Source organism: Pelobates fuscus, chromosome 3 (genome assembly GCF_036172605.1).
Source record: "Pelobates fuscus isolate aPelFus1 chromosome 3, aPelFus1.pri, whole genome shotgun sequence".
Classification (NCBI taxonomy): domain Eukaryota; kingdom Metazoa; phylum Chordata; class Amphibia; order Anura; family Pelobatidae; genus Pelobates; species Pelobates fuscus.
The window spans coordinates 371,096,629-371,114,251 of NC_086319.1; the positions used below are offsets into that span (position 1 = coordinate 371,096,629).

Genomic DNA, 17,623 nt, shown 5'->3' on the forward strand with positions numbered 1-17,623 from the left:
ACACATTAATAGACACACACAGTCACACACAGTCAGACACACACACACACTCACTAACAGACACACACACTCACACTAACAGGCAAACACACACAGAGTCAGAGACACATACACACACACAGTCAGACACACACACACTAACATTAACATATATATATTTTTTAATTTAACCTCCCCCCAACCTCCCCCTTACCTTTGGGAATGCTGGGGTGGGTCTCTTTCTCCCTGGTGGTCCAGTGGCTGCTGGGCGGGCGGCACTGGCGGGCTATCTGCTGGGCGGGTGGGCAGCTGGCGAGGGAGCACTTCCTCTGAGCTGTCTGCTCAGCTCCCTCGTGCGCCGCCCGCAGAGTGAGGCTGGGAGCCGGAAGATGACGTCATATTCCGGCTCCCAGCCTCACTCTACGGCGCGCGAGGGAGCTGAGCAGACAGCTCAGAGGAAGTGCTCCCTCGCCAGCCGCCCACCCGCCAGGCATGTCAGTTAGCCGCAAGGCTAACAAGGCATTTGCCCATGGCATTTGGGGGCGGCGTTTTTTGCCGCCCCCTGGAAAATGCCGCCCAAGGCAAATGCCTTGTTTGCCTCGCGGCTAAAACGTCCCTGCTTATAATATATATATATATATATATATATATATATATATATATATATATATATATATATATATATATATATATATATATATATATATATATATATATATATATATATATATATATATATATATATATATATATATTTATAGCAGATAACATATAAAGTACTAATCCAAAACTCCACCAAAAATAATTGTAGCTAAATACAAAGGCAACTACTCCATACTAATTCTTCTTGACCTCTCTGCTGATTTTGACACTGTTAATCATGCTCTCCTACTTCAAACTCTTCAATCACTCTGTCTCTGTGACTCTGTTCGCTCATGGTTTTCCTCTTATCCCTCCCTTATCTCTCATTCAGTGTCTCCTTTTCTAATGACACCTGTCTCAGTTGGAGTCCCCCAAGGCTCTATCCTTGGTCCCCTTCTATTTTCTCTTTATACTGTCTCTCTAAGCAAACTCATTACCTCATTTGGATTCCACTACAACCTGTATGCTGATGACACCCAGATATATCTCTCCTCCCCGGACCTCTCCCCTGGCGTCTGCAATGTGTCATTGCTTGCCTTTCTTCCATCTCTGACTAGAAGTCCTCCCACTTTCTGAAACTCAATCTCGCTAAAACTGAGCTCCTTGTCTTTCCTTCTTCTAATACTAATCCTCCTCTTTTGCTCTCCCTTCAAGTTAGGGGTATCCACATCAGTCCATCCTTGCAAGCGCGCTGTCTTGGCGTCATACTTGATTCTGGCATCACCTTTGAGCCTCACATCCAGTATATTGCCAAATCCTGTAGATTCCATCTTAAAAACATCTGCCCCTTTCTTACGCAAGATGCTACTAAGGAGCTTGTCCATGCTCTAGTAATTTCCCACATGGATTATTGCAACCCTCTCCTAATAGGTCTTCCCAAAAGCCATATTGCCCCGCTACAGTCTGATTTTCATCTCTAGTCGGTCCTCCACACCCCTCACCCCTCTCAGTCCTTACATTGGCTTCCTGTCTCCTATAGGAGTCAATTCAAAGTGCTAACCCATACCTATAATACATTGAACAATTCCAGCCTCTCTTATATCTCTTCACAAATCTATAGGTATGCCCCTTCTCGGTCTCTCCGCTCTGCTGCTCGCACCCGTACGGCCAATTCACGCTTGCACGACTTTTCGTGGGCAGCTTCCTTCCTATGTAATAGCCTGCCTACCGCCATCAGACTCTCCCCTAATATTCAATTGTTTAAGAAGTGCCTTAAAACCCATCTCTTTAGGAAAGCTGATGGCCTCCCAGCGTAACCTTTACCTTACATACCTGTCTCTGTCTTGCTGTCTTGTAAAGGGCAGCACTCTACTCCAACTCTGCTTCACTTCCACCTTATTTGATAGCTGTTTCCTGTCCTACGGTGTTTTACACCCCACCTCCTATAGACTGTAAGCTCATTTGAGCAGGGTCCTCTTTAACCTATCGTTCCTGTAAGTTTTCTTCTAATTGTCCTATTTATAGTTAAATCCCTCTTATATGGTAAAGCGCTACGGAATCTGTTGGCGCTATATAAATGGCACTGATAATAATAATAATCCTAAAAACTAAATCTGTCTCTCCCAGGGTAACAAACTGCAAAACATTGATAAGTTTGCCTAAACTAAATATATACACTAACAAATTAGTGTGTTCTTTTATCAGCCTGCTGTAACAGGTAGGTTGTTCTTTGAAACAGTAACTTTTTCTCCAATAGTTTTCTAAATAATAGCTACTTAGTTTTCCGACATATCTCCATTTATTTTTGCTGGAGTTTTGGATTAGTACTTTAGTAATATATGTTATTAGATTGAATCTGTTTTTTGCTTATAAGCCCTAGATATACCCTTACTGTTTTAGAGATAATTACCTCTTTAACAGCCCATTGACATTTAATAGTCCATTGACATATACTTTATCAATGACTGTGGACTATTTTTTGTTTTATTAGCTCACCCGATGACATGGTGTACTCACATCTTATTTTGGAGTTTTTAACAGATGGATTAAAAGTTTTGTTTAAAATCTCCTAAAACAGGGGAAGAGGGCAAAGATGTAGACACAACTATCACTACAAGAGACGAAGATAAACAGAAAGAAAGTTCTGGCAATTTTAAGATTTCACGGTTTGCCATTTCATGAACTCAGAGGGCAAAATACAGTAATGAAAACAGTCAGTGTATTGCCAGTTGTGAATCTGCAGTTAGACCAAGTCTACAATAAAAGCAAATAACTTAAAAAAAAATCTAAATTTTTGGCTTTTCTTTTTCATGCACTCTGCTCAGATCTGTCACCATTACCCAATTACAATGACGCTTCAAAATCACATGGTTTCATCTGCAAACCCTATAAGCTGACGCTGTTTGCGTGGCTGAGGTATGGTCTAGCACGCGAGGAAGTCAATGGGGGAGATGACACCAACCCTAGTGAAGCCGTTGGTTAATTCAGCTTCTTAAGACAACTCTAGCCAGTGGCACTGTCTGAATCTCAGAACTCAATGACCTTCCATGTGGCACCATAAGATGCCGCTTTTCTAACAAGTCAGATCATCAAATGTCTGTCCAGCTGGAGCTATCCTGGTCACCCGCAAGTCCTATGATTGTAGAACTTTATAGATACAGCAACAGGCATAAAGCAGAAGGCAAACAAAGCTTCTGAATCTCATAAAAGCATCATTATACTACCAAGTATTGAGCCAACAGTTTGGCAATGCCTTTTCCTATTTCAGCAAGACAATATCTCAAACAAATCAAAGTCCACGTGGATTGGATTTTGTAACTGGTGTCGTAGAACTTGACTGGCCGGCACAGAGCCCTGACCTCAAATTTATCATATTAAACCTTTGTGATGAATTGAAACATCGAGTCGACCAACAACAATGCTATTTTGGCTGAATGCACGGAAACTCCATTAGTGGTAAAATATCTATTAGAAGTAATTTCCAAAAAGTGGGTTCTTTTGATCTGGTGACCAGGTCCACCATGTTTTCAGGGACTCATATCACGTATATGTGAAAAGGGTTGCCCTGAAGTATGTAGTATTCAGAAAAAGGTGTATTAGATTAAGCTATTAGGCAATGAAGAATCCTGCAGAATATGCATTATACATACTGCAGGGCAACACTTCATGTGTTTTCATAAATATGATTAAATTATATGTGTCCCTGAAAACATGGTGGGTATGGTAACCCTAGTTAGATAAGTTAAATGTTAAATCAAAGCAAAACAGGTTTCTATAATTGTAAATGTTATGGTGCAGAAAGTAGTCCGTGACCATTTTCCCTTCTGAGAATATCTTACATCTGAAGTGATTTGTAGAAAACAAACCCCCACCTCTCTCACACACACACTTGTCCTACCTTCACTCTCATAACTCCCAAATTTGCCAATTGCAGAATTGGGACATGAGTGGCTCTCCCTAGTGGGCATCACCAATAGTAGGTGGGTCCTACCACTGAAGCAGGCAAGTGAACCTGGCAAAGCCAGGCTCATAGACAGCCTCTCGACCAGAATCCTATATAGAAGACTATGCCTCCACAGTGCTCTCTGCATGATCCTATTGCCTCTCTTCAAAGCAATGACTCTTCGCACATGTAACTTCTGATATAAGATGGTACTGGGAACGTTAGAGAGATCTACCAATCTTCCCGGTCAGGCTATGTCTAAACAGTAGTGGCAGGCTAGGGCAGAGTTGTCCAAGTGGTCATTCTGCCCTGGATTCAGACTTGCACTTATTACTGCATTTGTCCCTTCTCCATGCCACCAGGAACCTCCAGCAGCTACAACAGCAACCTTGTAGCTCAGTGCTACCCACCTAGCATCCTGAGCTTCTTCAGTGATGTCGTCCAACCATCAACTAGCCACTGGATGGATTAGTAGCTTGCCCAACCTCATAGCCAGACATTAGATAAGGCTTTGTGCATGGAAAAGACAACTCTTGTATTAAACAACAGGCAGAATATTTATATTGTCTAACGTGTCATAAATGGGACAATCAAATAAAACCGTGCGGGGACCTGATGGAAGAATACAGTGACACGGTAGGAACCAACTGAGCATGTACCCACCCCTGGTGCCAGAAAATCATGGTTAATGACTATGTGCATACTAAAAGGTAGGTTACATGAATTCTGGTTTGAAGTGCTCCTTTGACCCACCTTTGGTCTTGTTGACGGTAAATGCCAATGACTGTTCAGTATCATCTTTAGGTTCCATGGACTTCACAACTGGATCTGTGGATAAAGCAATGAAAGACAACCGTCCTATCACCAGCATCACAATTGCACATCAGATTTAATCATTGCCTGTGCTAATTAATTTTCTGAGCAATATTTCCAAAGTTGTAATAACAGTCTGCAACAGCAATTTGATGTGATTGCTGGTAGATCACTTAGCGGCTTATAAATTGTTATTACATGTTTCTTAGCAGTACATCGCTTTGTTTCTTGTTTTATTTTCAAAGTCAAATATTCCCTGTTTGGCAGCGTTAAAGGGTCCTTTACTACGTTTTGAATGCTTTATCAAATTCCAGGTGATTATATCTGTCCACACAGCCACTCTGGTACATGCATGAAGACACCTACTCACTCTATGAGTGAGTGCTGTATCATTCAAGGTTATACAGCTGGATGGATTGATGGGTGTATGATAAATGGGAAGAAATATGAAAAACAGTCAGAATCATAAAGGAATTAACCTATTGGCTTCTGATATCGGCTTCTGATATAGGATATCCCTAGCCCCTTGGATGTCTCTCTCCCAAGCCCCGATCTGTCTCTTTTGCCCCTCCCACAGCCCCTCTGTATCCATTTGTGTCACCCCAGCCCCTCTAGGTGTCTCTCCCCAACAGTGTTCATTTTGGCGGCAAATTTCAGTTTAGTTTTAGTTATAGTCTTTTGACTTAAGCCATTTTTGTTTCAGTCATATTTTAGTCATCTGAATTGTTTTAGTTTTGGTCTAGTTTTAATCGACTAAATCTCCAGTAGATTTTAGTTGACACGACTAATATCAAATGGGTTTAGTTAAAGTCTCTATTTGTCTCTTTTTCCCCTACTTAAGCCCCTCTGTGTCTCTCTGCCAAGCCCCGATCTGTCTCTTTTGCCCCTTCTACAGCCCCTCTGTATCCCTTTGTGTCACCCCAGCCCCTCTAGGTGTCTCTCCTCCAACAGTGTTAATTTTAGCTGCAAATTTCAGTTTAGTTTTAGTCACAATCTTTTGACTAAAAAGCCATTTTAGTTTTAGTCATATTTTAAAATCTGACTAAAATTGTTAGTCGACAAAATGAACACTGCCCTGCATTTTCTCGTTTTGACATTGTATGTGGAGTAGATAGCAGCACTGCAACAAAGTTGTTTTAAAACAAAAGCAAATACAAAATATGAAATTAGTCCTGTGTTCAAATTCCCATAACTGTCTGTGGCAGTAATGGCTATAATATTCAAAAGGCTAAAAGTATAAACAAATCTTAACAAAAATAGCTGCAGCCCCGTCCAAAATCTCAATCTATATTTTGATTTGCATGTACTGTTTAAAAATAATTTGACACATATCTCGCTTTGTCAGGTGTCTACTGTCCTTAGAGTTTTAGTTGTAGCAGTAGTAGAGGCAGGGAGTGTGCCATTTGATCCCAGGTAAGAAATAAAACTGTTCTAAAACAGTCCGCATACTTACAAGGGGAGCCCTGATTGCACTCCTGTAGTGGTTATGGTGTTTGGAGTGTCCCATATATGCAGAGTCGGAGACAGTTAAGTACAGTTATATGCAGTCATCATATATAAATATATGTGTTTTAGACATTTTTATGCCTGTGATATCCAGAATATCCCAGAATGTGGAACAAAGATACTTTGATGATGGTTGTTTGAAGATATCCCTGGAGTGTGTTTGTGAGGGAGGAGCGCTCTGTCTGCGGTGCAGGATGACCACTGTGCAGTTTATTGACCCTAAATTTTTTTATGCCATAGTTCAATTTCACTGAATACGTTTAAAACACTGGGCAAAATGACAGACTTCAGATGGAACAGGCGTTTTAGAACAGAACACTGTGATAAATCTCCCCCACAAAGCCTGATGATGAGAAGACAATAGGAACCAATGAATTACAGGCCATAGGGGACTACTAGAGGACACACCAGAACACCCAGGGTATGGGTTTAGTGGATTTGAGGTTTAAACAGGACACCATATTGTCAGGGTGGCGGGCCGGTGCCCGGTACCCAGACAGTGTCCAGGCGGCGGGGCGTGGACCGGGACCCAATATGCCTGATGTTAAGTGGGAGTCTTCAGCGTGGAGGTGGATTAGCAGGGTCTGGTGCAGGGTAACCGCACGCCCCCTGGTGTTGAGCACCAGCGTTTGTGCAGCCACATACCAAGACCCTGATTCAGCTTGTGCGGATAACAGGAACTAGGAGCAAGGAAATAAGCAGACCTCCCAGGAGCTGAATTGGGAGGCTCTGCAGCAAGATTGTATCCAGTACTAGAAACAAGGCAAGACTAGAGATAGACACCAAACATGAAAACAAGACAGAACTAATAGAACCCAGAACCAGAGAAGGATAGTAAGCTAAACCCAGAACATGTACACAAGACATGAGGAAAACATGAACATAACATGGGCATGACTGGACAGGACTATACATGGACTGTTGATACAAACTAAAACAAGACAAGATAACATAGGCAAAACACGAGGAGAAATAACTAAATACTACATATGGAAATCATGGGGATTTAGTCACACTATATGATCATACATTGCATAAGCCTGCCAACAACGCCAATGTACCCCATATCTGGCAGGTCCTACACTGCCTAATGTATGCTAAAACAACCACAGATTAAGAACACATATATAGCACTTACCTGCAAGAAAGGACAGAAGCTTTGAGCAGCTGCCTGCAGGAACTCTAACACATAATGAAAGCTGAAAACAAATGGGTGTGGCAAATAAAACAAACATTTAAAGGAAACCTGGAGACTGGGAAATCCAGGGACGAACTATAGGAATGAACCCAGAAATCCCAGCATAAAGAAAACCAGACATAGAATAGAAAACCAAAAACCAAGAAAACTAAGCAAGAATAGCAAAAGGAGTACTGGATACCAGAAGCCATTACCAGAATGATCCGCAACCAGGAACAGAACGTGACACATATCAGATGACTGGAGAGTAAAATGGGTGACAGCCCTGTGTAAGGTCCATACATAAATCATTGTATCTCTGTATCCAGACATATCCCAGCCTGTTTTTGAAATTGTGTGTAACTGTCAGGCTTTTCGCCTGCTTACCTGATGGCTCAGCTCTGAGTGTCGCGATCCCCTCCGACATTTCGACTGACACTGCACGCTTGCGTGCAGCATGCTTAAATATTCGTCCGAATGACCCACGGGATTTGGAGCATATCAATGACGTCAGGACTCAGTTTAGGAGGGTCCTGTACCCTCCACGAATAGTGGTTAATTCAAAACGGCATTCATCCTATCAGTGCTAACTATAGCCTAACTATAGCCTATAAATACTTACCTCTCCCATTCCTTGTTGCCCCGTTGTGGTTTCTTGGTAGCCCAATAGCGCATTCTTCCTGTGTATTGTTCGGAACCTTGACTACCTCTTGTATATCGATTATCCTGTCCTCTGCACTCCATTGACCTCGGCTTGTTTCTTCGTTATTCTGCACATCTATAATCCTTTGACCTCGGCTTGATATACTGACTGTTTATTCATATAACCTGGCTATTCTTGACTTATGTCCCATTTCCAAAAGGTTTAGTGATAAGAGGTGGTCAATATCTGACGGGGTGGATGTGAGCAGCATGCAGACATTAAATGTACATGTCATGATACGTACAACTATAAAAAAAACCCAGTCTCTACTTTGTACTAGCTAATGTATAGGTAGTTTTAAAATCTGTTTGAACATTTGATCCCTCCCCATCTGTCAATCAGTCCTCAGTAGAAAACTCTTCATGCCGACAGCATTAAAGTTTAATTGATGACTGTGAACTAATGGCTGCTGGTATTTACAATAAGCTTTCACTGACGAGCATTGAAACAAGCCCAATTTTTGCCCGTCTGTTATTGCAGTCGGGCAAAACATTTTATGCTGAGAAGAATATGGACAAGGAACAAGTTGGAAATTACCTGATAAATAGATAACCTCTCATTCGTACATTATATTAATCACTGTGTAAAGCATTACAGACTTGACCAAAGTAATGTAGACTAGGAGCTGGTCGAGAAGCAGCCATTTTGAGGCAGGCACAAGGATAAGAATGGTCAGAGTCAATATCAGGTGATTTAACATATTGTCAACAAATGATGTCAGGGATTGTCTCTGTGAGATACACAGACAGACAGATAGAATGTATCTGTCCCTTCTCAGTTACACCAGGGACCTCCAGAAGCAACTGCAAAAACCTGGTACCCGAGCAGTACTCTCCTAATAGTGGAGCCTTACAACCATTAGACAGCCAATGGATGGATTAATAAATAGCTGTCACAACTTCCAAACACACCAGACACTGATAACTGGGAATTAGAGTGCTGAGCACGTACACACTCCTGGTGCCAAAATGTCTGGGCAATGCTGACCTAATGGCTAGAGGGTCTGGGAGCCAGTTTTTCTGAATATACTAGTTGGTTAAGCTAAGAAAGGGGAGCTCACCGTAATGAAAGGGAATTTGACAATCTGAAATGTATCCTCAGATATCCTACTGCCAGAGCTACCTACACTGCCGGCAATGCTACTCATGGCTTCCCAGTAAAACTGTGGGAAATATGTCAGAAGGGCTGTCGGGAAATGTACACTCGCAGTCAGCCATGATGGCCTGGTTTTTCCAGTCAGAAAACCATGAGGTGAATGGAAGTATATGTAACATAAAACATGCAAAGAATTCAGTGTCACTATAAAGTCGAAGTGTTCCTCTGTTGACACCCTTCAGGTGTCAACAGAGATTAACCCAAGCTACAGTCTTTGATTCACAATATCCATATGGGTAACCCTTATAACCCTTTATGCGCTCCCTCCTGCTGATGTTATATTGACTAACCATTCATGAGTCTTTCAATAGTCCAGTTAACCCCATTAGAGCTGTCGGGGAGACTTTCCATTTCTCTGAGTCCTTATTCTCTGGGTAAGATTCTAATCAGCAAGCCTTTCTGAATGTTTGTTATAACAGACACTCAAACAAAGGTAAAGATCCAATTACAGAAAGACTGATGGACATATAGAGGCCAACTAGTTAACACTAACAAAAGCATTATGCCAACCTTGCCAGTGTTAACAATGTGTTATCAAAACACAGATCAGTAGTGATGTCGCGAACATAAAATTTTCCGTTAGCGAACGGTGAACGCGAACTTCCGCAAATGTTCGCGAACGGGCGAACCGGGCGTACCGCCATAGACTTTAATAGGCAGGTGAATTTTAAAACCCACAGGGACTCTTTCTGGCCACAATAGTGATGGAAACGTTGTTTCAAGGGGACTAACAACTGGACTGTGGCATGCCGGAGGGGGATCCATGGCAAAACTCCCATGGAAAATTACACAGTTGATGCAGAGTCTGGTTTTAATCCATAAAGGGCATAAATCACCTAACATTCCTAAATTGTTTGGAATAACGTGCTTTAAAACATCAGGTATGATGTTGTATCGATCAGGTAGCTTAAGGGTTACACCCGCTTCACAGTGACAGACCAAACTCCCCGTTTAACGCACCGCAAACAACCGCAAACAGTCCATTTGCACAACGGCAAACTCCCCATTTGCACAAGGTTGGATACCAAGCTAATCATGTCCCGTTCCTTGTCCTCACTGATGTCATTGAAGGTCTCTTCCTCCACCCAGCCACGTACAACACCAAGGGTCCCCGAAAGGTGACAACAAGCCCCCTGTATTTTTTTTTTTAAATGTACACTACTGTTACACCAGATATGAGTTGCACTGGTGTGACACTGTGCCCTGGCAGGCCCTGAAACGCACACATGTGAAGGAAACTGACTGCTATTATATTACAGTCAAAAAAGTTGTTGTTTTTTTAAATGCAAGCTATTGTGACACCAGATATGAGTGGTGGCACTTGGCAAGTGGGCACAGTATACGCTGTGAGCCTGACACACACGCTGGCAGACTTTTGGGGGCTGACAGGGCTTTTGGGGGTGCTGTCCTTACAGCAGAGATCAGATGAGTCCTTCAGGACTGTAGTGGACACTGAATACACTAACCTAGCTATCGATTTCCCTATTAAATCAGCAGCAGCTACACTGTCCCTCCTCTCACTAAGAATGCAGCTTCCGGGGGGCGGGGCCTAGCTCTCATGGAGGAAAGCCGCACTTCGTGTGAGCTCCCTCAATATCTCACTTTAAGAAGCTATCAACAAGCGAATTTCACCCCAGAAGGGGATGACCCAGCAATGTTGCTCCTTCCTGACTGACCCGACATGCTTAATAGCGGTCAGCAACTCAACAGAGTCTTGCTTACCTCCGCGTGGCAAGTGTGGCCTGGTGCCCCCCGGGCGGGAGAGGTGGCTGATCTCCCGATCCTGGGATGCCCAGGAGCAGCTACTTCCCGGCAGGAGCTCCGTAACCCCCCCCCCCCTCGGACCGGTGGGAGTTATCCCAGTCCACCCCTGAGAGGCTGTCTGGAGCTAATGGACGCACAGAGCACAGCCGCCCAGGCTGACATACTCATCTGCGACTCTCCCAATATGGCGGCAGTCGCGTGTCCTCCTGGTACCAGCAAAGCATGGCAGGATATTGAGTCTAAGCTGGACAAGTTCCACCACAGCTAAGCGAAGCAGTCCCCATTAAAATCCACCAACGAAAAAGGCGTCGAAGACGGGACCGGAGGCACAAACAGAAATGCAGAGCCTGCCCCACGTCAAGCACTCGCCTCCACCTTAAGCCACCACAATCCCGCACCGGACGTGAAGCACCACCGGGACAGTTCTGACCACCTGACAAAACAAGCTTCCACCACCTCAAGCCGCGAACCCGGCACTCAGCCAGAGACTTGCCTTTGTTGTTCCAGGTATCAGGGACTCCCAGGGTCTGCACCTGGCGCCCAGAAGGGATCGGATGAGCATAAGCAGTAAACAGCAGCCTGCCAAGCATGTCTCACTATAGCCGATTCTCCACACCATGCCTCTGATCACATGAACTGCTCTCTGCACATTAACTAATCGTAAAGTAGCAAGCGTTTAAACATGTCATTATTTCACCTCCTAAAGAGTTTATTGTCGTAGTTCCTTACATGCCTTTACCTTAACCGTTCATGTATTATGTTATTCCTTAGTCTCATCTCATGGGGCGACTCACACTTGATTTATAACTAGTGGTGGAGCTGCTGATATAAATACACAGTTGATAACGTGCAAGCTACACCCTAAACATGACAGCCATCTTTCACAACAATGTACTGCTATATACTTATACCCTCAGTGCAACTAGCCATGATATACGCACGTTCAGCCTAGCATGCTCAAATATAACACACTTCTGTCTAAAAAAAAAAAAAAAGGGAGGGAGGGTCTGCTGGTCTGCTGCTGATTGGCTGGAATGTGTCTGCTTACTGTGAGATACAGGGTAAAAGTTTACTCAATGATGATGAATAGGGGGCGGACCGAACATCGCATATGTTCGCCGTCCGTGGCGAACGTGAACAAGCTATGTTCGCCGGGAACTATTCGCCGGCGAACTAATCGGGACATCTCTAGTCAGGATAGATGCCTCTGGAATGGGAGGTACGGGTTGAGATGGTACGCATACCAGTGTCTCAGGGGCCAAATAAGCATTTCTGGACAAAAGTGTCTGATGGGCCTGGGCAATCTGGTCCATACGGTGATCCTGTTCTTAAAATCTTGCCTCATAGGAGGCCATTTGCTGTCCTAAACCTGCAGGGCCCATGGTCCTATCATAATGTCATGATGTAATACCCCAACACGCAGAGTTTAGGATAGCAAGGGACAAGACTAGGATATAACTTATTACCTGGACTTAGAATGGCCAGACTAAACGTCAGACAGAGATAAAGCGTAATCAAAAACGAGACGAGGTCATGGTAACAGAGAGACTTCAAAACGAGAACAAGCCAGAGTCAGGTAGATGGTAATCAGTCACACGGGCAAACAAGACAGGAAAGGGTTAAAGATAAATTCAGAGTCAAGAACAAAGCCATGGTCAATACCAAAATAAACAAAATAGATCAAGGAACGCACTAAAGGGTACTGACACAGAAACCACGATAGGACAAAGTGGATAGGACTAGGGAAGTTTAAAAATCCTTTAACATTTGATTGGCCCACGTCATGCCTACGCCCCCAAAACGTTCGTGTGTGGGGGTGCTGGAATGACGTGGGCCAATGGGAGCCTGAATATACTTTTGGCTCCCACTGCCCCTTTAAGAGCGAGTCCGTGACTCCAGCCGTACTCCTAGTGCCAGACGGGCCACCTGACCGATCACTGCGGTCAGTGCGCGCGGCTAAGTCAGAAGAGGAGTGGAGGCAGGAGTGATCCAGCCACACGCGGCTCAAGCTTAGGAGCCAGGTCGGTCCCAGGATAAGGTAAATACAGCCACAACCACTTATCCCAATCACACACCTTTCCTAACGTCCTATCCCATTAAAAGCATATTACCGTGTATTTAATAAAACAGAGAGACCCCCTACTTCATCCAGGTTACCGATCGATGGTTCGATATTCTGAGCCCTCTCTGATTTACTGTACACGACTATTCGATATTCCCACAAATTTTATATAGCATTTTATGTTTGTTTGAGACACCTTAAAAATATTGGATATCGCTAAAAATCATGATCACTATATACTTTCTCTAAAAACCTCTAAAACGAACCAAACTACTCATCCATCCGCTATACCACTTTATCCCACCTAGAACTAGTGCCCAGTTAAAATACTTGACTCTTACTTACCCACACTCAGTCTTGCCACACACATTTCACCACTACTCTCACTGAATCCCTCTGACAACGGCTAAATTCATCTTCTACATCAGAACACTACTCCTAAGATTGGGTTGTATCCATGTCTTGGGTCTTTCATTTAGAATAGGAGCAGCTTCGGTCTCCTTCAACACTGACACTCCAGTGTATATTATTAAAAGATTGGGCAGATGGAAACCCTCAGTCTACAACCGATATATTCCTCATCTCGAGAAAGAAATGAGGAAAGCTTTTAAAAGCTTGGCTTTGTAAATTTGATGCAATAAGTGTGTTTTTCTTTAATACCTTTTCACCCTCTTTGCATGAACCCGATTTACATATATTACTAATATGTTTCTGAACATATATATTATATTATTCACTCACTCACTCTCTGGGCCGGCCTAAGACATCATGCTGCCTAGGTCCAATGATAAATGACTATGGGGGATAATGTATAATAAACACAGGTTACTGGCTATGGGGGAGGGGGTAATGTATAATTAACACAGGTTACTGGCTATGGGAGGGATAATGTATAATAAACACAGGTTACTGGCTATGGGAGGGATAATGTATAATAAACACAGGTTACTGGCTATGGGAGGATAATGTATAATAAGCACAGGTTACTGGCGATGGGGGGATAATGTATAATAAACACAGGTTACTGGCTATGGAGGGATAATGTATAATAAACACAGGTTACTGGCTATGGGAGGATAATGTATAATAAACACAGGTTACTGGCTATGGGAGGATAATGTATAATAAGCACAGGTTACTGGCTATGGGGGGATAATGTATAATAAACACAGGTTACTGGCTATGGAGGGATAATGTATAATAAACACAGGTTACTGGCTATGGGAGGATAATGTATAATAAACACAGGTTACTGGCTATGGGGAGGATAATTTATAATAAACACAGGTTACTGGCTATGGGAGGATAATGTATAATAAACACAGGTTACTGGCTATGGGGAGGATAATGTATAATAAACACAGGTTACTGGCTATGGGGAGGATAATGTATAATAAACACAGGTTACTGGCTATGGGGGATAATGTATAATAAACACAGGTTACTGGCTATGGAGGGATAATGTATAATAAACACAGGTTACTGGCTATGGGGGATAATGTATAATAAACACAGGTTACTGGCTATGGGGGAATAATGTATAATAAACACAGGTTACTGGCTATGGAGGATAATGTATAATAAACACAAACACAAAAAAAATGCAGCTTCAGAATTAATCTAAATTGTATGCTGTCTAGGAGGTGGGAGGGTCTGGGAGGGAGGTTCTGCTGCTGATTGGCTGGAATGTGTCTTCTGACTGTGAGGTACAGGGTCAAAGTTTACTCAATGATGACGAATAGGGGGCGGACCGAACATCGCATATGTTCGCCATCCGTGGCGAACGCGAACAAGCTATGTTCACCAGGAACTATTCGCCAGCGAACCGTTTGGGACATCACTACAGATCAGCTTTCCACAGCAATACTTTCACTTCTATTACCGAACAATACACATTATATCATATTAAAGTCTTTACATTTTTGTGTATGTCCCTTACTGTCTCTCAGAAAAACATGCTTAACTCTTACTTATCAAGTGTCTAACCATGATATATCTAGCTCCTTTATAACTCTAGCCATGATATATCTAGCTCATAACCCTACCCTCTGTGCATTTCACAATTGTGTCCTGTATAAATGTCTGTCGAAATGTACAGGCATCTATCTTTGTCTGTCTGTCGAAATGTACAGGCATCTATCTTTGTCTGTCTGTCTCAAATAATCTGTCTCAGTTACCTTCCTGATTAACTCTTTGTTAACAATCATCTAGAATACATTATTCATTATATGTGTTTGTTTTGCTACAGTGAAATTGCACCACTGAATAAAGTATTGAAAATCGCATACAACTTGTGTTAATTATTTTTTTTTTTCATGTGATGTCCAATTTTCTTTGTAAATGTATATTAAAGATTTAGCAATGACAGCCCAATCCACTTCTCTCAAGGCACAGCCAAGGCATGTTATGCAAACAAGGATGAGAACAGAAACGTTGCTACAGTGTCTTCTTTTCAACTAAGTATGTTCAATGGCAGAAAAGAGCAACATTTACAACAATGATTTACAGGGAGCCAAGATGGAGGCACCCAGTCCCAGGATATATTTGTGGATTTCTATATTTAATGTTACGTTTCAAACCTCACAAAAACCTTATTTAGTTATGGTAATTTCGGAGATAGCTAAAATAATATGTAAAATCCTCGTTAGTGACTGTTCCCCTTTTAGTGAACATCTATTAGCCTGTTAAATATTATTGATTTGTATGTCTTGCTCTCTATTTTACTGTTGTTCTACATACCAGCCAGTGTGAATAGTTATATAATTATTATTTATAGAAAACCAACATATCCCCAAGCACAGTACAGTGAAAACAATTCAATCATATATTTTAACAACCAAATTAAGGTGAAACAAAAAATAATTAATGCCCATTCTAGAATGACTTTTAAAAAAATAATTAGCAGTCAGTTATTCAAATCTATATCCTTGATATTTGATTAGGGAAGCGCAACATTAAAATAGTTATTTTTCTATATAATTCTTGGTGTGTCATTTTATAAATCAGCAAGTAGGATTTTTAAAATAATTTATATCCTTCTATATTATATCTAATAATCCTATAATCCGTGCTCGTTCTCTCTCTGATATTCTTCTTATTACTTCTTGTAATTGACTTGACCATTTATTTATTTATTATATATTAATAGCATTTATAAAGCGCCAACATATTCCGCAGCGCTGTACAATGATGGGGCAATTATGCCCGCATGAACCAACCAGCCTTATACACAAGTATCCCATGTATACTCACCCATCTCATTCACAGCCCTTAGTGTGTGATCTTCAGTTATAGTGAAATGATTTATTACAGTACATCACATAACTTTAGCAAATGATTAACTACTTCGGCCATGCGTGTTTCATCAACGTGAATGAGTGAACTGCCGGCTTACTTTCTGGCAGAGGGGACTGCAAATTGATAAGAGGATAATTTTCTAATATATTAACAGGAAATTGCATGTGTTGTGTTATACCAAGTCACTGCTGTATATAAAAAGTATTGAACATTCCTGGTCCGCAACTTCCAATATTCTCAGAATGCAACCCTCTGTTAGCCTGCAGAGACTGCAAGAATTCTGGAGAATTTAAAAGATAATTGCACATTTTAGACCAAACTAATGGAGCAGTTATTAAGTTGACATGATTTTTTTTTAAAGATTTAACAAGTGAAAGATTTTTTTACATTTGCCATTCTTTACTAAATTCTCTAAAAACCGTAGCTTAGTAAATCACCCCAGTTATGCAATTTAGTTTTGAATCTGAAACAATTCTGATTGTATTAGGTATTAAGTACTAATTTCAATTTAAACATTGTAGTAACAGTAAGTGTTCTGTATCATACTAAAATATAATGTGTGACGAGCAACGCGCATTTCAAGAAATTAATTAGCAAGTCTTATTTAAATATGTACAGATCATTTTTTTTCTTGACATTTTTATATTTTCTGCAACAATATAGTTGTTATAGTACTCACCCCACCGCCCCCCAAGGAGGTTTTCTTTCCAAAATGTTGTATAGAAAAAAATCTTCAGTTTGGAAAAATTGTGGATTATTCTCCTTTATCGATTTTATACATCCATGATTGTGATTAGCTAGACCATTGAGTGAACCCTATTCTGAATGCACAAGAGAGTCAGTGCATTTTTCCCAGGACTACAGGAAGGATGGTAGAAATATGTTTGGAGTCCTTGAACTTGTTCAATGCATTGTTTCTTTCCTAACTGATTACTACGTGTGAAGAATTTCAATGAGATTTAAGTTCTTTTACATGCAAATCCGACCTTTCTCTGAATATTGGCCAATCAGAAGGGATCTCAAGTTGGTGAAATTTGTGCCTTTCAGTAAAGTCATTGTCTGGAAGAAAAGAGGGACACAGTGGAATTAGGATGGCAGTAAGAATGTCGAACAAGAAGATCTTTGTGAAACTTTGAGGCTTAC

At 41.7% G+C, this 17,623-nt stretch overlaps 1 protein-coding gene across 3 annotated transcripts in view; it reads right to left on the reverse strand.

Annotated features, from left to right (window-relative positions):
* Nucleotides 1-17,415, reverse strand: part of ACSBG1 (acyl-CoA synthetase bubblegum family member 1) — a 53,902-nt gene extending 36,487 nt beyond the window's left edge. The window contains exons 1-2 of one of the 3 annotated variants that reach the window (XM_063449422.1): nucleotides 17,160-17,415; nucleotides 4,757-4,831 (exon numbers count right to left, since the gene is read on the reverse strand). In XM_063449422.1, the coding sequence (XP_063305492.1) occupies nucleotides 4,757-4,814 (58 nt within the window). In that variant the 5' untranslated portion in view covers nucleotides 4,815-4,831; nucleotides 17,160-17,415. Of the gene's footprint in view, nucleotides 1-4,756; nucleotides 4,832-7,460; nucleotides 7,518-16,435; nucleotides 16,473-17,159 lie in introns of those variants that run through there. The other 2 variants (XM_063449420.1, XM_063449421.1) reach the window with 2 other exon arrangements.
* Nucleotides 17,416-17,623: the final 208 nt, after the last annotated feature.